This window comes from Aspergillus candidus, assembly GCF_002847045.1.
Source record: "Aspergillus candidus strain CBS 102.13 unplaced genomic scaffold BDW47scaffold_49, whole genome shotgun sequence".
NCBI classification, from domain to species: Eukaryota; Fungi; Ascomycota; class Eurotiomycetes; order Eurotiales; family Aspergillaceae; genus Aspergillus; species Aspergillus candidus.
Window position 1 is genome coordinate 125,163 of NW_020194054.1, and position 20,404 is coordinate 145,566.

The window sequence follows — 20,404 nt, forward strand, 5'->3', positions numbered from 1 at the left end:
GGCTAACTTAGGTCCAGGTGTTCTGTCAGGGCTGGGTCGACTGGCGTGTATCCTGGACGGACTTCGTATCGGGCGAATATCAAGAGGGTAAAAGTAGGAAGAATGGATCAGGGGACACCAAAGCTCAAGGGGCGGCGATTCATGCGATCCATGGGGAGTGACACACACTGAATCCTTTGACTTGTTGATCTCCTCGTTAGGGTTAAGATCGGTTGGCCTTGTAGCGTGGACCAGCCCGCGGGTAGGCGGGTGGGGGACGATCCGTATTACATGCCGCAGACTTGTAGCATTAGTACTTGGACGGACAGTGAATCAAAGGAAATGGATATTGTACGGACGGTGACCGGTTTCTGGACACTTGTGGGATAGGTAATGAGGACATCAATCCGGTAACACCTTGCATTTCCGACCCGGCAATCCATTGATCCAGTAGCCGGATGAAATGATGGCGTCCTACCTAAATCAGCCAAAGCTCCTTCTGTCTTGCAGAGTGCATCCAGCAGGATGGTTTATTAATCGTGGTCTATGGGCGATCCTTTCGCCAATGGGCCAATAGCCTTGCTATGGCCGGAGTTAGTACTCCATCAATGGCTGTAGGATGATTTGTTTATCACTCTAAACTCCATGGGGAAACACCACTCTGGGAAGGACGCCCAGGCCTGAATCAGTCGGGAACATCTTGGGTGTCTTCCATGCAGGGTCTGCGTGGCACAGGTGTAGATCCCCTGACTGACTCGGTTGCTTGAACAGACATGACACGTGGCCAGCATCAAGCCTATTCCTTTCGCTAGCACTCGGTCCTCGTGTCTATCGGAGTATCTTGCAATCTTCATTTATCCAATCCTGATGCTCGTGCTGTCACGCGGGTGGGTCTTAGGGCTAGGGCTATACATTATAGTCACGTGATTGTATTTTCCTCGTCAGATCTCGTCATTCGTTCAAGTGGCTACTCCCTCATCAAGCTCGATGTGGCTGACCGGATAACATTCGTGAATTATCCATGGTGTGTTGATTTAAATATCTCCTAGATCCCGAGGATCGGGAGTGGTGGCCGCGGCAGTTGACTGCAGAACACGCCACAAGGCAAGGATGAGGCACTAGTGAGAATCCTGGCCGTTAATTAAAATTATTATTATTCTCGAGCCATGCCTCCCCTCGTCGAGCAAGGCGGGAGAAGCTCCCCGGCGCACCATATCCACAGCATTCTATGTTATCGTGGCCTGCCTATTGGTAGTTACACCAGGCCCGGCTTTGAGGAATGGAGACTTGCCGAGAAAAACCGGCCATAGTACAAAACAAAGACCCACGAGTCGCAGGATATAGGTCCCGTCACAAGTCGTGGAAACGGCTTATTGTTTGACTACACACCTGATAACGGGTGACTATGTGCAGCCAACCTACTAATTTATCTCCAAAAATTGGTCATAAAATAAGTACCAGGAGAAACCAAACCGATCCAATATCCCGCCCGTATGTAATCGAGCGCCTATTGGTCCGGCAGCTACAGGCGCGGACTGCCGGGTGGGCATAGCGGCACCAACTATGCGGCACCAACGCCAGGGCCAAAGTCCCATGGGATGCAGGAGCATCGCTCTTCTTATTTCCCCCTGGCGCATGGAATAGGTGTGGCGGGTTCGGAATACCATGCTAGGTAAACACGATTCCCTGTCGGGGTGCTAATGATTGCCGGAATGGGAAGGACAATGAATAATACCTAGGAGGGGACGGAACAGGACGAGATATCGGGTTTGGCATTGCTCCTCAGGCCTGCCCCTGCCCTTGGCTAGTGTAGATCAGGGAACAGGATCAGATGGCTGTCCCATGTGACCATCCTTCTCGTCGATAAATCACACGTACCTATTAAGGGGCTACCAGTCAGATCTAGCGTTCACATTTATGCTTCGCGCGAGACGGGGGCATATCAACCCATGTCAAAATTATCGGTTACGTGGATCTCTGGGGACTTTACTAGAAGGCTTGCGTAGGCTTTGCGGTTGTGGCTGTACCCTAATCCTCAACATACGAAAGCGTGGATAATACATCATGATGATTTATTGAACGAAGGGTAGACATAGCTGGTCGATTATTAGGTCCCACTATATTAGTAGAGAATAGAAAGAAGAGATCGTTAATTATTCTGCTATTCGAAACGTATACATGGGTTTCGTTATATCCGAGTCCTTCACCAGAGACCGCAATGATATGGAGTGGATTGAGTATCGTGGTGATAGATATCAAGGATGCGGGTCACTGTTTAAGGTTGGATTTCGCAACATGTCAATAGCCTATTACATGTACCTAACAGCCCCGTCATGCGCCTCTCCGCTGGAATTATCTATTCTGTATTTGTCGAGAATAATGATACACTATGATACGTTTCAAGCCATGGAGTGCGCCTATCTTGGCAGTCAGAATTTCAAAACGGCTCTATCAGCACTATTTTAGTAAGCTACATGCTTTAACTTTCTCCCCTGAAGAATGGGCTTTGTTGCTTTATATATTATTGCAAGTCCCCGCATCAATCGTTGGGTACGTCTAGCTCAATTGTTGAATTGTTTTTTTGATTCTTCGCCATGGGTTGGTTCCGATGCCTGGAGATTCGACATCATTATAAGATCCCACTTCGCCGGCACTGGGATTGTCGAGCAAGGACACGCTGAAATTATTACAATCAATCTCATTGCCGCCAGGAGCACAGCCTGGTGTTATTTGGAGGTGGTGGCTATGTGAACACAAGATCACAATGTTTCAAGAAATTATGAACCTCTACCAAGGACTCCACCATCGACGAAAAAATAAGTCCAAGTGACATAATGGCGGGCCGGACTGGAGAGATGAACACATGCGGCGGAGACATCCTTCAATTCTCCCCACAGCTTCGCTGACAGCATACTATTGAACTTTCCATCGACCACCTCCATGTCGTATTCTTTCTCCGTCATCTGACACTCGGTATAATCCGGCGCAATGAAATTGACGCAGATCCCACAACTGTTCGAGTCAGCCTTGCGGTGCTTACAACACGCACCGACAGTATCAGGCAGAGACATACGGCGCCCATTCGTTGCTTATCCCCCGTTTCCTGTTTAACACTGCCCCCGTGCTGGTCGGGTGCAGGACACTCTTTACATCACCCCGGAAGCTGAAGATACTGGCGAAGTTGATAATCTTCCGCCGATACGACGGTCGCTCGGGTCGGTTCTCGCATTATTTGATGGACTCTCGGGCGACGAAAACACTGACTGTTGTGTTGATGCGTGGTAGCCTGTCTATTTCTCCAATTGTAATGTTGGACAGTGTGCCCAATATCTGGACTCCGGCGCAGTTAATTGTATTACAGGGTTATGCTTGTTTATCATTTTTTGACCATGGATTCAAGAAGAGCAGTACTGGCTCCCTGGCCCTTGAACCCGGCAACCTCGGTGACCAAGGCGACTCGCCCCTCGAGCTCTAGACTGTTCAGGAAATGAGGGGATGAGGATTACACACCCTCCGGGATGGTAAAACAGTTGATGACTTGCCTGCTACTACACAATACTAACAGTCTCAAAAGATCCAACTCGGGGAGGTCTACCGTGAGAACAAGCATATTCATAAAACCAGAGGTCTTTCATTAGGACATAACAGCTCGGAATAGGCAGTGACTGATAATTCCAGATATCACCATCGGAAGCCTTGTACGGGGTTAAGGTTTCGAGCTCAAAGTTCATGATCATGTTGTCATCCCACCACACCGAAACAAGTCCAGAGTGGCTGTCCTTCTGGGACAGGGACCTAAAGTCAGCCGTCCGACCTTATAACTTTACTTAAATTACCACCCGCGGATGTAAACAAATATGTACAATCGTCTTCCGAGGATTGTGCGGGATTTTTTCGCAAGACAGGACCCTAGATACAAACCAATACTCACATCCTCGAGCATGGAAGATGCTGTAGTCACACTACCATTGACCGACATGCATGTACGGAGAACTCTGCCCCGTCGGATGGTGGTATCCCAGGCGTTTGAGAATCACGCTGTGTGAAATCAGGCGACCCCAGTCTGATGCCCACCGCGCTTGAGCCGTCAATCCTTTTTTGTTATCGAGATCTATGCCTTAGAATAAGGAGAGACAGGTAACTCATTGCGGCCGACGATAGCTCCACTTTTTACCCTAGGTCCCTAAGTTGCTGGTGGGAGTTGATATGAGAACTTCCAAATAGGCCATGCTCGTGGTTGGGTCGAATCGGTGACCACAACGGTCGTGTATCCCGAGGCAATGGTTTTTGTTACAGAGGCATCGCGTTTATGAAAGTTGTTGGAAGAGATTCAGGCAATGACAGCTACGCAGCGCTCCAGTCGAAACACAGCCAGGCTCAATCTGGTAACCGAATGACATCGCGGCGGGGCCGAACCTTTACTGGCCTCCTGTTGCACATGGAACAGGGATATGTCCCAATAACCCATCGTCAAGGTGTGTTCAAAGCTCTCGAGAGGCTCCAGACTCCTGCAGTTGTTGTGATTAAAATGTTGAGAGAAGAGATATTGGATGCTCGGACAGAATGGCATGCCACATCGCCCGTCAGGTGACCTCCATAGAATCCTCTTCCATCTTCCACCACTTCTTTCACTCCTCTTCTCTACTCTCGTCATTCCATTTCCTAGCTTTGGGTTCGAACTCATTATGATTTCGGGAGGAGTTCATCCTCCACATAAAGGGCACCCATCCGGTTCAACATACGTGTATCAGATGCCACTGGACCATAATCCTTGGGGACGAATGCCCGAAGCTTCTCTTCGAATGGAGGAAGCATTCCAAACCATGCCACGTTATGTTAAGAATACATTTTGAGAGCATTTGTTAGGTAATTCTCCACCGTCAACCTTGGCCTTCTGCTGCCATCTACTGACGAAAACCAGGATCACATCTGCACGAGGCGGTGGGGACCTGAAACACCTTCAGCAACAAATCTGTTCCTAGACTACTCTCATTCTGCTCTCACCTAGTAGTTAAAGGTTCCATGCGCCCAGATGCGTTCGAGTGACTGGTGCTCGCTCGCTCTACCAAGATCCAACCGGTCTAGTCAGTCCCACCGGAACACTGGGTCCCCATAGCCCATCAAATGGTAGATGGGATCTTCCATCGACAGGGCAGCACCCTACAATCAGCATCTACAACTTGAACAGCTATGCTATGCATGCCTGCAATTGCTGCGATCACGTCTGCTGCGACCACGTCACCCTCAGCTGCTGCATGGGGGTCCACCAGAGCTTGGGTGTTTGTCACGGTGCAGCCAGAAGCGGGGTAGCGTCCTCAGCCGTAGGTGTGGTGAAGAATGATTGGGAATTCCGTCGCAACTCCTCATACAAAATCTACTTCAGCCAACTACCCTGTCTCGTATATGCTGCTCGGCTAGCGGACTGCATCTGCATCCCGCCCTAGTGATGCCGGTCAATTGTCTGGTCGGCCCGGAGACGTCGATCGAAGTGAGCGGCAGGAGCCGTGAGCATCTCATCTAGAGGCTTCCACGAAATTAGCGCGCGAAGCTATGACAATGGGTTCATGGTCACTAGTACTTGTCAAGCCTTTTTTCGTTTCAAGTCAACGAGCCTGATCAAGGTGGCCACTATGGTGTTCATAAAGTCTGCCACCGTGCGCCCCGTTGAACTTTATGGTCGATCGCAGGAACCTCTTTGCCTTTCTGGCGTTCTGGGACGCGGGTCTGCACCGCATGACCTGGAAGCCACGACTGTGCAGACGTTCTGGCTGGGGCCAAAGGCCTTGTCTGTCGCCAATAGGCATTGTTCCGCAATCGTTGCAGGAAACTTGTCAGGATAGAAATGCAAGTATACGGCTACCTTCGCCATTTCTGCCCAATTTCAAAACATCTTTCATTCTAGTAGCAAACAACGACGTACTTCTTACAGAGCAAAATGCTCAAGGTGGGGAAGATACAGTGGCTGGCTGATCCAGGCTCAAATTCACTGCAGAGAGGAACAGCCTGGCTGGGCATGCTGCTCGTGGCTTGCATCGTGCTGCATTATGTTAACATATACCTTTGCTTCAGCTGAGCATCAATTTGCCACTTGGCAGTCCTTTTTTTCCCCGCGTCTTAGTTTGAGAGGGGGCAACTAGAGCATATATATTTCGAAAAAGGTCACGGAAATACTACGAGGAAAAAGCTTCATCAACAGAGTCATTTGCTCAAACGACAAGATAAACACTGAAAAATAATATCCCTCGCGAATTCTGAAGATGTCATCGTCTACTGGGGCCGTCAATCCCCACCATGTGATCAGTTCTTACTTCATTGGCCCCAAAGCTGAGAACCTCCCGGACTTCAAAAACAATCTCGACACCATCCTAGACGAGCTCAAGAAAGCGCGAGAGGCTTACCACGAAAGTGATGGTGTACGCCTGCCCGCAGCTACCTCTCTGGAGAGGCAATAGCTGACTTTGTGATAGGACTTCATTTCCCAGGAAGTCCGGGACTCGGCCACTTTCAATGAGATCCGTGTCAACTTCAATGCCGCGGTGAGGAAGGCGGCTCAGCTCCTTGGAAAGCACTCCATCCCGTTCTGGCACCCTCGGTATGTTTTTCATCCCCGGTTTGAGAGCTTTCTTAAAGAGCATACCTGATCGTGATCTCGTAGCTACGAGGGGCACATGTGCACCGACCTGACAATGCCCGGCCTCCTCGGCTACGCCATGACTATGATATACAACCCAAACAATGTCACAGTCGAGGCGAGTCCATTCACGACAGTGGCAGAGTTGAAAGCAGGACAGCAGCTGTGTGAGATGTTCGGGTATAACATCAACCCCCAAAAGGAGGATGTACCAACCGCGTGGGGACACATCACTTGTGATGGCACGGTAGCCAACTTGGAATCCATCTGGGTTGGTATGTGTCGCGTATTCCACGGATCCGCTCAGTTGCTGACAAGGAGCAGCACGTAATCTCAAGTTCTACCCTCTCTCGCTGTACCAGGCGATGAAGGAAGACTCGCTCTGGTTCATCGCCGATCGCTTCTCAGTGACCACTTGTGTCGGCGAGGAGAAGCTGTTCCGCGACCTCAGCGTCTGGGAACTCCTTAACCTCCCGCCCAAGGTCATCCTAGGAATGGCTGATACTTTGTATCAAGACTTTGGGATTACAAACAAGTTCCTAGAGGATATTCTGACTAAGTACAATATCCAAACCGTTGGCAAGGACGCCCTTGAACGCCGTTTCGACATTCAGAAACCAGGGAAGTACTTCCACGCAAAGACCCGCCATTACTCTTGGCCGAAAGGCGGTGGTATGTCTATCCAATCCCCGATAGTGAACTATGTCTGACCACAACAGCTATCGCGGGCATCGGCTCCGGAAACATGCACGGTATTGAACTCGATCTGGATGGTCACATTGATATAGATGATCTTGAGCGCGAGCTGAATCGATGTCTCGAGGAGCGGCAGCCGGTGTATGCAGTCGTGGCCATTATGGGCAGCACGGAGGAGGGCGCGGCCGACCGACTAAGTTCGATTATTGATCTCCGCAAAAAGTTCCGCACGAAGGGTTTGTCGTTTCTTGTCCATGCAGATGCAGCATGGGGGGGATACTTTGCCACAATGATCCCTCGTAAGGTGATGAAGGAGCCGTACTGGGGGGGCGGAGGCCACAAGGCCGTTGAGACGGTTCCATCCCTTGCACTCCGTGAAGATACCCTGACGGACTTTCTGGCCCTAAAGGATGCCGACAGTATCACAGTTGATCCCCACAAGGCCGGGTATATTCCATATCCGGCCGGGGCCTTGACATATAGGGACGGTCGAATGCGCTTCCTTGTCACCTGGACGTCGCCGTATCTGACGCAGGGATCTCTAGAGAGCATTGGCGTTTACGGGGTCGAAGGCAGCAAGCCCGGAGCGGCAGCGATGGCGACATGGCTGTCCAACAAGACCATTGGCTTGAACGAGACCGGCTATGGTCGTCTTCTTGGGGAGGCCGCTTTCACGAGTGCCCGGGTAGGCAATATCGATTCTACCCTGATTAGCATTGCAATTATCACTGACAACCACAGCTCTCTGCACACTATGCTGCCATGCACCACGCGCAGACTGAGAAGCACTTCATCTGTATCCCGTTCAACCGCCTTCCGCTGGAAAAGCTTGGGTTTGACTCTCTGTCTCCCGAAGTTGATGAGCGGCGACAAGCAATCCTCGAGCATATCATCAGGAAGGACAATGACTACATCAGCCAAAACGAAAGAATTATGAAATACATGCGTGAGTTGGGCTCGGATCTCAACATCAATGCTTTCGCCCTGAATTGGTATAGAGAGGACGGCACCCTCAACAACGATATCGAGGAGGCAAATTACCTGATGCGACGCGTGGTGAATCGACTCAGCATTACTAGTGCGGACCAAGACCCCCGAAAGATTCCCCTGTACCTCACGTCCACCCAATTCACCCCTGAGCTTTACGGAAAATGCGCGCTGCATTTTATGAAGCGGCTGCACCTGGACCAAGCCCCGCAGGACCTGTGGGTACTACGAAACGTGGTCATGAGCCCCTTTCCAACGGAGCGGGACTTTATTGGGCAGTTGATGAGTTACTTCCAAGATATCATCAAGGACGAGGTAGTGGAACGATGCTGGCCTAGGAATAAACCGGGCAACAGCAAAGTTGAGTTCTTGCTGCGAGGCACCGACGAGGTGTTCCTCGATTTTGTGACCTGCTTCCACCAGGCTACACAACGGCAGCAGATTATCTTCTCTGCCAGCTTGGACACCGCCTCCAAAGCCAGCTATGTAAAGCTGAAAGGGGAGAATCCTGAGGAGGATATCACCCTTACGTCTGTGGAGAATATCCACTTGGAAGATCTAGTGAATCGGGCATTGAACAAAGAGAATCCCACTCTAAAGTGCTCCATCGGCGTTAGGAAGTAGGTCCCCTACCCCAACAGTACCCTGTACAGTGACAACGCTGACAAGATCAGCACCCCTGGTAGCATCACTTGTGATGTGACCGTGACACGCGTGATCAAAAGCCGACCGCTGAATTCGGCCAACCGCGAACCCGATTATCCTCGTCATTACATGCCGTTCTATCTCTACGGAACGGCGGAACAGAAACATCTCTCTCACATGCTACTAAAAGCACCGAACGCGGCCCTCTCGGCGAACAATGTCCGTCTCGATCGCGACCTCTCCGCTGTGGTTGACAAGCATTTGTCCGAGGGCCTGATCCTGACGCTGACCGATTTCCGCGAGGTGACGATGCAGCCCTTCCCGACGACCAACGCGGCAATCGACCTCACGACATTCTTCTTCCGCAAGGGCCGAAAGTACGGTGTCAAGGTGTACCGCGACCCCAATAGCCCGTCGGCGGCCGGCCCGGGGCTGCTGGAGTACCTGGGCAGTCCGATCGGGCAGGGTACTATGGAACTACGCGACGACGTGCATATCGACGTAGAGGGTCCCAACAAGGACCCCTTTGATCACGCCCCGGAGCCCATGGAACCGTGGGAGAAAGAGCTGGATCAGATTGAGGCAGTCTTGAATGGGGAGCGACCGAGTGCGGTCTGATCAATCCTTCGGCCCAACAATGGAGCCGACCTCGTAGCCGCTGTTTACCATCCGCGGTGTTATTTAGCCAATGAGATATGTTATATGTGCATCCACAATCCCCGTCGTCCCGTAATATGCGGGCGTAGACTTTGAGGGGGAGTGTCTGTGGGTCGGCCAGGGGGGCGCTGGCAAGACCGTGGAGTGGGTCCCGACCCATCGGATTCAACAACTGCACGGCGGTGGTTGGTCTCCTTGATATCCTTGTATTGGCAATGATGACTTTCAGGACTGTTAGGGCTTAGCAGCTGTGGACCTGGCCGCGCATCCTCCACGATCATCCCAATACCTGCCTCACACAACAACCCGGCTTGATCACCGTGTCTCAGGGGTTAGACAACGCTTGATCTTTCTAGTCCTCTATCGAAATGTGATCCTTCTCGTGGAACTCCGTTTACTTTCCTGGATAGGACCATGATCTGACCCGTCGTTTCCTCTTCTTCCATCGATGGAGTCGGTCTACGGAGTGGCGAGTGTGATTGGGTATTGCTGGGTCCATCCTTAACTCTACAGTCGAGATCACTTACTCCATCAGGCTTTAGTAGTGATGATAGCGTGCCGACGGAGGCGGAGCCTCTCAGGCTCAGCATCTTGATTCCATGATAACTGTGATGCTCCAAAAATAACAAACACAATTACCACGACACGCCGCCTCAGCCTCTTGGCAGGGTGATCTCAGGCAAACCTGTTTGTCGATGGCTACTTAAAGTCCCATCCCCCAGCTTTCCTCCTTCTTCCTTTTCTATTCTTCTCCGTGCCTTCAGACAAGAGACTTCCAATTCACAAAAAAATAAATTAAAACCCTCTCTCAAATTACCACCAAACCATCACCATGCATTTCAAGACTGTCGGTGCCATCCTCCTCGCCTCTTCCGGCCTGGCCTTCGCCCAGAGCCAGAGCGGCCCCAGCGGTAGCTCCCCCAGCCAGGACGCCGCCGATTTCCTCGACGACCTCGACCTGGACATCTCCCCCGAGGAGTTCGCCTCCGAGGTGCCCGCCCTGGCCAGCGTGCCCCCCAGCATCGAGTCGGCCTTCGTGACCGCCGTCCCCTCCTCCGTCGCCGCTGCCTTTGCCGACCCCGAGAAGGCCGCCTCTCTCTTCAGCCAGTGGCCCAGCAACAGCGCCCCCGGCTGGTACTCTAGCCTGCCCACCTCGGTTCAGGCCTACGCCTCTTCCGTCGTCGACGAGGCTACCTCCGCTTTCCCCGAGCTTGCCTCCGTCCTGCCCACTGAGATCTCCGAGTCCGAGGGCGGCTCTGCCGACCCCGCTGACTCCAAGGAGTCTCCCTCCGCCTCCGACAACGCCGCTGCTGCCCCCACTGGCATGGCCGCTGGTGTTGCCGGTGCCGCCGGTATGCTGGCCGTTGTCCTCGCCCTCTAAATGGGTTGGTCTCTTCTGGACAGCTAGCATAGACGCGTGACGAATAAACATAACGTCAGCGATCTATGTGATGATAATGGGAACCTTTTTTCTTATGTTGCTCTCTATTTTCCTTGGTTTCTAGATTTGATCTTTGCATGATGCACAGTGTATCGATATGACTTAATACAAATACCAACATTACTATCATCTTCATGAAATAATCAGCTTGTATGTCGTAGCGTGGAATCCCTCGTCTGGTCTGGAGATCGCGGTGGTGCAATTAAGGCGGAAATGACGGCAGTGGCTGCGCTAGGGGGCTTGTCGGGCCACGCGGTCTCCTCGCCGTGTCTTCTTGGCGCTGATCGTCCCTGAATTTACCGGTCGTGGCGGGCCTTGGCATTCGTCATGTCCCATTCTTTGTATGATTTATTTGGCGACTACGGAGTATGGATCGTGGTGCTGGTTGGGTGAATGGCGGGGTTGATAGTATTGTCTTTGTTGTAAGAATTATCGTTCCAGTACATTTTACCTAATTAATCCTGGTACAGATCTCAAGAGCCAGAGTTGTTATGATCCAAGGATGTGGATCGGGTCAATATATATAAAGCAACCACGGCTCACCCATTCACAATATAGTGGTTTCCCGACCTGGTAGCCCACGACTCAGATCCGAAATAGATTAATGATCATGTCGAATTATTCTACCTTGTTCTCGAGTACACCGTTCACATCCGACGTTGATCTAAATATAGCCCCCAAAACTTAAACCGCGCAACAGCCTTGCCTGGAGTGCAGGTGGCGGAGTCTATCATATGCCCATCTTGGGGCCCGACCACTATCCGACTGGCACGAAATTTCCCATGAACCGGCTGGCTTATGCAGGCAGCGTTATTTAGTCGGAAAAGGCAGACGCGTACGCTGGTTGAACTCACATCTCTTGTATGTACTCTGTGCGTGGTGTCGGTGTGATATAGGAGTGGTGAATTGTTCCCGCGGTGGAGTCGGTTACTTTTCCTGTTTGGGGTATGATATGTCATGCCCTGCTATGGATGTCCATAAACTGTTGTCTTCTTCTTATTCTTCTTCCTTGCCCTCTGCTTCTTGTCGTTTTTCATTGATGTGATTCGTTTCTTATCTGTCTATTTATTTGTCCATAATCTTCATATCTTATCTTTTTTTTTTTTTTTTTGGACTGCCTGCCTTGCAAGTCATCCACCACAGCTCTTGAAATTAGAAGAGTAGCAGACAAGGTCACGTAGTGGTAAAGCTACATTGTCATCATTAGGCACATTACTCATTGTTAAGATTCTGATTCATAATACTCCGTGCTCGCAAGAGGTCTGTGAGAGCCTTGTCAGTGTCCCATGAACAAGCCCCAAGAAGTATTGCCTAGAGATGAACACAGCCTCGTGATCGGAGGTGCTTTTTGCTCCACCTTTTACCTCATGAAGTAAGACCCATGGGATATCAAAAGTGAGCCAGTGTTGGACTTGTTTTCTAGCGATTTATAAGATAGACGATACGGCAAGCCTGCTGGTGGCTCTTAAGACTGATCTGAGTTATGTCGGTGACTGCTAGCTCTCGGGATTCGTATTCCATCGCGGTTTCAACGTCTATAACATGGAAAATATCCAAAATACCTGTGGGAATTTTGAGATGTGGCTAGTTAACGGCGCAAGCACATATAAAGAAGGGTCAGGTGACACTAAGAGCCCTGATGAGTTGAACCTCCCAAACACTATCAGTTATATCTCATCCAGTTCCAGTATCTTGTAAACCCCGGGACACTAACCAACTCCGTGGGGAGCATGAGGCTGGTGCCTGGGACCACAGGCTTCTTCCGACCTCACTACTGTTCGCACTATCCCGAACTAGTGTCGCTGACGACATGAAAATTCACGATAATGATTCTTACCCCCCACACTAACATAGCCAAGCGACATTTGGCCGCGCTTGTTGTGGCCAGTATCCCATCAATGATTGACGATCGTACGTTCACAGCCGACCTGTATTGCCATGATAATTGAGGCGGGGAAGTAAGCAGCACGGCCGGATAAGCTGATGGACCGCTGGAAACAGATAATACATATATAAGCATGCATGGCCGACAGGAGTCGAGTTTGACCTCAGCATACTAAAGCTTCGTGACCATGTCAAAATATTTGAACCTTGCCCTGTTCTCACTTTGCCTCCCGAGTATCGGGTCCGCGGCCCCGCAGCATCAGGAACCTTGCGCTTTGCTGGGTGACCTCATTGAAAAGGCCGCCAAGGAGAACCAACGTACGTAGGTCTGTCCTTCCTAGTGCCATGACGAGCCGCTGATGGGTCAGCGTCTTCAAAAATTTCCGGCAATGTGGCCTACGACTGCCTTCAGTCGATCCCGTTCAAATCCGACCCCGCCGTGACCTTTCTCGACCAGTATGGGAAGTGGCTCGAATTCCAGTCCAATATTGATATTCTGCGAGGTAAGGGATGGATGGAAACGAGGTGTTCACCGCGTGCGACCCATTAAACTACGAGCAGACCCTCCACCCGCGTATCCAGTGCCTGGCATCGATCTCAAAGCCGGATTGGACGATATCAAGAAGAAGGCAGTGGAAAATGTCTACCGGAGCCAGTTTGATTTCGACTCAGACGTTGTGAAGTTAATCCTAGCCGCACGCGATGAGCATCTTTCTGTCGAAATGTGCTCGATCAATGTTGTCCAGTTCACCAACGACTATCCTCTTGTGTCCATATCGAAGAACGGGATCGATCTCCCGGAAGTATACACACATCGTGAGTTACTCCACTTCGCCGTGTACCCCCCAGGCATTGCTAATGATATTAGATGACAGCGAGCTACAACAGAACGGCGTTGAGCATGTCTCTCCAGTTACGTCCATCGATGGAGTGGACGTGAGCGAGTATCTAGCAAAACTCTCTCAAGTCGTCCATTACAATGGCTACAACGCACACGATCCGGACGCTCTGTATGTTTCTCTTTGATTGCCTTCCCGAGACACTAAGGTACCAAAAATGCTAACATTATCCAGATACAACAATCTTTTCCCGTCAAATGCACACACACTGGGCGCCAGGTCCAATGGTACCGGAGGCTGGGCACAGAATCGACTGTGGCCAGGTCCATCTCATACGTTGAAGCTTAAGAACGGCACGGTAATTACGGTGGAGACACAGGCTGAACTGTTGACACCGCTCACCCACTTCCCCTGGCGAGACGGCCCTTCCTTGTACGATAAGCTCTGCGTGGATGGCAACAACGCCACAAAGAACTTTACCACAACACCTGAGTCGATTGGATCAGCCAAAAAGATGCCACTAGAGGGATATCCAGAGCCTTTCACTCGTTCCGAAGGAGATGAAATTACCGGGTACCTTCCTGACCACCCGGCACTCAAGGACGTCGCCGTACTGTCGGTCCCAACGTTCGGGACAATCTACGCAAAAAGTTTTTCACGGGCAGCTAAAGACCTTATTAAAAATGCGACGGCACAAGGTAGAAGCAAAATGATTATTGACATCTCTAGCAACAGCGGTGGGGCCATCACTTCTTCGCTTGATCTTTTCAAGATGTTCTTCCCGGAAAAGCTGCCTTACACCGCTAGTCGATACCGTGCGCACCATGGCCTCAACCTTCTCGGAAAGATATCCTTGAACGGGGATTCGGACGACGGAATTATTGAGAGAGACCTTCAATATATAAACAGGGCTGGAGAAGCTGTAACGCCGGATCTGGAACATAACATCACGTCATGGCAAAGGCTCTACGGGCCGCACAAGACGGTTGGGATGAATTCAACGACGCTGATATCTACGACCAATACGAAGCTGCTTTCGACAGAGCGGTCACCCATTAGCGGATATGGACCAATTCCCTTAGATCCGAAAACCGCTCCGTTCAAGGCCGAAGACATCGTTCTTGTATGGTTCCGCGTCCACAAGATCACATTTAGAACTTTGCTAACCTCATTAGGTCTCCGACGGCATGTGCGGTTCGGCCTGCGCCATGTTCGCCGAGCTCATGCTCGAACAAAACGTCAAGAGTATTGCCTTTGGCGGCCGGCCCCAGAAGGCCGAAATGCAAACCATCGGTGCCGTGAGGGGTGGCATTGGTTCCAGTCTTACAGGTCTGTCGCGCCTGGTCACTCGGTCTTATGAAAAGGCCGTCGGCTCCTCTGGCACGGACTCGCCCCTGTTGACTAAGGACGAACTGCAATCCTGGAATGAGACGCTTCCGAACATACCATTTCCCCAGCTCGGCGTGGCGTGGGAGGCTTCTGTCAACCTCCAGAACGCATTCTCGCCGGATGATGACCAGTTGCCGATGCAATTCACCTACGAGCCTGCGGGATGCCGGAGGTTCTATACAGCGGAAAATATCTTATCGCAGGAGAGTGTCTGGGTCGATGCTTCCAAAGCGGTGTTTGGGAACGAGGGTTGTGTCCACTGATAGGCTCGTGGATGAGCGAGTCGATTAAACAATGGATCGTGCCTGATGGAGTCTATAATCTGGTCACGATTGATGTTTCGTGCTGTATTAGAATCATTTGCAATGCATGATACTGGGATTGGTATTTAAATACATTCTAGGGAGATAAATTATAAAAGATGTTGCGTATAGCTGATGTGGAAGAGATGTATAGAGCTTTGACCATTGTCTTATGGCCACTTCTCCTGAGAAGTGGACCTGAATGGAGCTAGGGATGATCCATCGCGGGCAATATCACAACCAATTCAAGCTATAGTTAAAGACAAACGGCTGTCAGCTCAATTGTAGTACTATCAGTTTCTGCTCTCCGACATTGGAGCTCTAGCATTTGAAATAATAAGACGCTAGGCACTATATCACATGTTCATCATATTCACTCATCACCAAATTTCCATATCAGGTCATGTAAAGAAGATGTAGGGATTGGTTTTGGGAATGGGTTATTTGATATTCAATTAGACATTATTATATAAGACCGAAGGGCTTGTGAATCAGGACTAGAACTGATAGCATATTGATCTTATATTAGACAACCAAAACTTCGTGAAAGAAGGAACTCACATAACTAAACGATTCACCAACCGTCTTCATAAATTCATAAATCTCGGCCGAGTTTCTTGCGTACCGGAATACTCACCGCATATAAATTACATGTATGCTCCTAGGCCCAGTAGGCTCAGTCGTCCGTCTTTCAGTTGACTTCAGGACATGCTGGAATCTAACAGCCCGAAGACTAGCGTGGACACCGTCATTGAGTCTAAGTAATCCACATTCCCGATTCCAACATGGACTAACACCATTCCCCGTACGTATTCCGACCATGGGAAACATGTCCCAAGACAGTTGGAGCCCACGCCTGTAAAATAGGGATGGAAGTGTCCGTGGTCGCTAGAACCCTCAGACCCGAAGCCCCATCCTGGCATGGTTCCTCAATTGCGGCCAAACAAAGAAATGCTAATGTCAGCTCAGCTCCCCACAAAGACAGAACTAATGCTGACAGGATGTCGATCCTGGGCATAGTTCTGGAGACGGTCTCGGGGGGTGGGACTGCCCGTATCCACCTTCTCGAGGGGGCGAGGTACTGGACGTCCGCTCCGCCAAAATCAAATGGCCCGAACATGAGTGGTGTCAAGCTTTGAGCCTAGAATGGAAGGACCCCCCATGTGAGATATTCCTAAATGTCTTTCGGGTCACAACCCTGCGAGCCCGACCCCGGCACGTATTCAAGCAATAGGCCTGCTGACTCCTTTGCCATAGCAGGGATGCCCAAGTCCAAGTTAAACTGGTTCATGCTGTTGATCGTTCGAACAGGGGACTCACTCACTACACGTGGTTTGTAATCCTCCTGAGTTCGCGTTCATAGCGGGTGGGGTGTCTATCATCACCCTACATGGTAACACTCTATTCCCAAATAGATGAGCTACCAACCTATCCTATTCACCAACCGACGCCATCGGGGAAAGCAAAAAGGAAAATGTGGGGCGTGAAAATACCCAACGACAAGCCCTTTATCTCCTACCTCCTTGGCATCCAGCATTTGTCAAAGGCACACACACGAAAGCCCGTTTCCTAGTTCCACCAGCTGATCCTACTTACATCGACAATCTCGAGTATGAATGTAAGTTTTGGTCGTTCGCCAGGAGTTTCAGCGACCCCATTGACACAGGCGTCGCGACTCGCGAGACTCTCACGCCGGCCAGTCCTAACGTGGCGGAGCGAGCTTCGGGAGAGCCCACCGGGCCCGCTCGAGTCTACCAATAAGAATTTGGGGTACGTGGGTGGCTATCATGACCGTCTTCCGGCGATCTCGGGACACGATAGACTTCGCTCGCCGCTAAAAAGGGACGGCCGCATTGCGACGGGGCAGTGGCCAGATTCCAATGTTGCTCGAAAATGTTTCAAGTGGAGGATTAGGAACCAAACGCCATCGCGTCGAACGAAAATGATCACAAATTTGAGAATCCGACGCCCCAATGATCGATGGCTTGGTCAACGCTAGCCTGGAGAGACGGCTCCTGGACGTCTAGTTATGATACCCAACAGAGGAGAGTTTGGTGATCTCAGCAGAATGTTCCCTGTGTTGAGTTACAAGAATGAGGTGGAACCGTTTTGTCGCTTGGACATGGCGGCTAAAGAGAAGATCGGGGGGAGATACTGGACGTGTGCCGCTGCGTACAGCTTTCTCGAGGTCCCATAGACCGGGAGCGTCATGCCAAGTTTCCCGGCGAGCTGAGACTTGGAATTCAGTCGAGTACTTTGAAAGGAGATACAATATGCAATGCGAGTAAGTTGGTGTTCGGAGAGCACCGGCTTTTTGAGGTTGCATGGGCCGTGATTGGCGCTATGTTCGAGCTATAGGTAACACACCTAACAAGTACATGATGTGATATCCGGAAGCCTGACTGACTTTGCTACTTCGTTAGATCAAGATGCTTTCCTCACCCGTTGAAGCCACACTTTGGCCAAAACACATGGAAACAACCAATCACTTGTGCGCCGTTTATTTCGGGGATTCCGTTCCGTCTCTCCACCCGAGACTGAACGGCGGGGACACACGCCAACTCCTCTATCAGGCAATGATTGACTAATGTGGGTCTCTAGACAGGTCACATCCTGTCCGGACCGGGCTGTCACCATAGCTTTTTTTCTTGTGACAAGGGTCTCAATCCGATGCAATCAACCATTCCCAATGAGAGTACGGGAGTCCAAGATGGTGGTGTCGTTGATCCACGTACAGATCTGGTCAAGTCCGGTCGCGTAATAAGTGGCAATAACTCACGGTGCGCAACCCCGCAGTGATTCCTGCCGTGGTGGTTTTGCTCAAAGCTAAGTCTGTCTCCTGGGACCAGATATGTTCCCTGAGATATTTTTTCGATCCTCAACAACCACTGGGATTGTAAACATCCACGATTATGTCACCCGTGATCACGGTCGCGATCACTGCCGCGGGTCTGTATCTGTTGAAATGGCTTTTCCAGGCATCCCTCAAGCAGAAAGCGACATTGGGAAAGCTTCCTCCAGGTCCTCCTCGGAAGCCCTTTGTAGGAAACTTGAACGACTTACCGTCCCATGAAGCGAAGCCATGGGAGCACTGGCTCAAGCACAAAGACCTCTACGGTACGGCGACCGATATCCCTGACTCAAATTCATACACTCACGGCGACAGGCCCCATCAGCTCATTGACCGTCAGCGGTCAAAACATTGTCATCATTAATGACATGCATCTCGCCATCGAACTCCTCGAAAGACGCTCCCTGACCTACTCCTCCCGACCGCACATGAATTTTGCCAGCTTGTAATTCTCTCCCGGATCGCAAATGGCTAGCGCTAACTAGTCCCAGATCGGGTTGGGATAAGATGCTTGGCTGTGTCGAATACTCCCCGCGGTTCAAAGCAATCCGGAGAGCCATCCATCGCCAGGTCGGGTCTAATGTGTCCGTTTCGGGTTTCCGCTCAGTGCAGGAAGTCGAGGTTCGGCGCTTGTTGTATCGTTTACTCGAAGATCCGGCGAACTTGACCAAACATATACGCAAGTCAGTCTGCCCCCGCCTTTCGTCCGGCGCAGTGTTTGACACATAATAGGGAAGCCGGTGGGATCGTGCTGAAGATCGCATATGGCTACAATGTCGACCCACATCGGCCTGATCCTCTCGTGGACCTGGCAGACAAAGCCATGGATGATTTTTCATTTGCCTTCCTTTCGGGCACTTGGGCCGTCGATTTCCTTCCGTTCCGTATACATCGCCGCCTCCTATGCTTTCATGATATCATCGGCTAATGAGCCGTCCAGTCAAACACGTCCCAGCCTGGTTCCCCGGTGCACAGTTCGCAAAAGTGGCAAAAGCGTTCCGAGCGCGCGCGCACGCATTCAGCACCGTTCCGTATGACTTCACGAGGGGGAGAATGGCGAAAGGCGATTACACGCCATCCTTCCTCTCCAACCTATTGGAAGAGGGTGTACCGAAGCCTGGGTCGGAAGAAGAGATTGTTGTCAAATGGGCCAGCAGCGTTCTTTATGGTGGAGGTGCTGATACTGTGAGACGTTCACCCTTGTTCTTGTGCGTCTCGAAATAGCCCACCCGTTGCTAACCGGTACAGACGGTGTCTACTCTGAGAGGCTGGTTTCTTGCTATGGCCATTTTTCCAGAGGTCCAGGGCCAAGCGCAAGCGGAGATTGATCGCGTTGTCGGACCCGGCCGTCTGCCTACCTTCGATGATCGCGAGAACCTGCCCTACATCAACGCGATGATCAAGGAAATTCTCCGCTGGCACCCGATCCTCCCAATGGGCGCTGCCCACACCTCGATTCGTGATGATGTTTGGGGGGAATATGCGATCCCCAAGGGCACCATGGTGATGCCGAATACCTGGTACTTATCCCCACCCACTAGAGCAGAACCATCGCGCCAGGGGTAACCCCGGCTAACAAACTTTAGGGCTTTTACCCACGACCCGGTCACCTACCCCGATCCTGAGACCTTCAAGCCCGAACGGTTCCTGCACTCGGAGGGCCATATCCCGGAACAGGATCCTTATTATCTGACTTTTGGACACGGACGGCGCGTTTGCCCTGGTCGCACGCTGGCGGACGCGAATCTATTCCTCAGTATCGCCCAGGTCGTAGCTTCTTTCAATATCACTAAGCCTATCCGCAATGGTAAGGAAGTGGACCTGTCCCTCGAACTTACCAACGGTGTCATTGTTCATCCGAAGCCGTTTGAGGTCGACATTAAGCCTCGGAATGCTGCTTATGCAAAATTGATTCAAGATGCGGACCTTCAGTGGGAGGACAGCAACGCTCATGAACTCTCCGGGCTTGTTTAGGGGGGGTAATTGTCCGTCAAGCTCTATGTGTTGTATTTAGGGCAACCCCTAGCCTAGGCCATTGTCTTGTAATAGAACGCCAATGAAATTGATGAAATTGATAGAATGAATGACAGTCACGATGATGAT

At 51.0% G+C, this 20,404-nt stretch overlaps 4 protein-coding genes across 4 annotated transcripts; all 4 read left to right on the forward strand.

Annotated features, from left to right (window-relative positions):
* Positions 1-6,236: 6,236 nt before the first annotated feature.
* Positions 6,237-9,556, forward strand: BDW47DRAFT_128327 (pyridoxal phosphate-dependent decarboxylase family protein; the record flags this gene model as incomplete). The annotated part of the gene is made up of 7 exons (XM_024816836.1): positions 6,237-6,392; positions 6,447-6,571; positions 6,635-6,885; positions 6,935-7,282; positions 7,330-7,991; positions 8,048-8,913; positions 8,968-9,556. 7 exons carry the CDS (start codon positions 6,237-6,239, stop codon positions 9,554-9,556), a joined length of 2,997 nt encoding a protein of 998 aa, XP_024669271.1.
* An 871-nt stretch (positions 9,557-10,427) lies between these two features.
* BDW47DRAFT_128328 (uncharacterized protein) lies at positions 10,428-10,976 on the forward strand (the record flags this gene model as incomplete). Its single annotated transcript, XM_024816837.1, has 1 exon — positions 10,428-10,976. One exon carries the CDS (start codon positions 10,428-10,430, stop codon positions 10,974-10,976), a length of 549 nt encoding a protein of 182 aa, XP_024669272.1.
* Positions 10,977-13,108: 2,132 nt separating this feature from the next.
* BDW47DRAFT_133598 (uncharacterized protein) lies at positions 13,109-15,411 on the forward strand (the record flags this gene model as incomplete). The annotated part of the gene is made up of 6 exons (XM_024817875.1): positions 13,109-13,238; positions 13,289-13,423; positions 13,482-13,736; positions 13,789-13,930; positions 13,994-14,882; positions 14,935-15,411. 6 exons carry the CDS (start codon positions 13,109-13,111, stop codon positions 15,409-15,411), a joined length of 2,028 nt encoding a protein of 675 aa, XP_024669273.1.
* A 2,495-nt stretch (positions 15,412-17,906) lies between these two features.
* On the forward strand, positions 17,907-20,275 carry BDW47DRAFT_133599 (cytochrome P450; the record flags this gene model as incomplete). Its single annotated transcript, XM_024817876.1, has 7 exons — positions 17,907-18,567; positions 18,617-18,746; positions 18,793-18,984; positions 19,034-19,185; positions 19,242-19,486; positions 19,550-19,821; positions 19,888-20,275. The coding sequence occupies exons 1-7, from the start codon at positions 18,363-18,365 to the stop codon at positions 20,273-20,275; spliced, it is 1,584 nt and encodes a 527-aa protein (XP_024669274.1). The 5' UTR covers positions 17,907-18,362.
* Between the last annotated feature and the right edge of the window lie 129 nt (positions 20,276-20,404).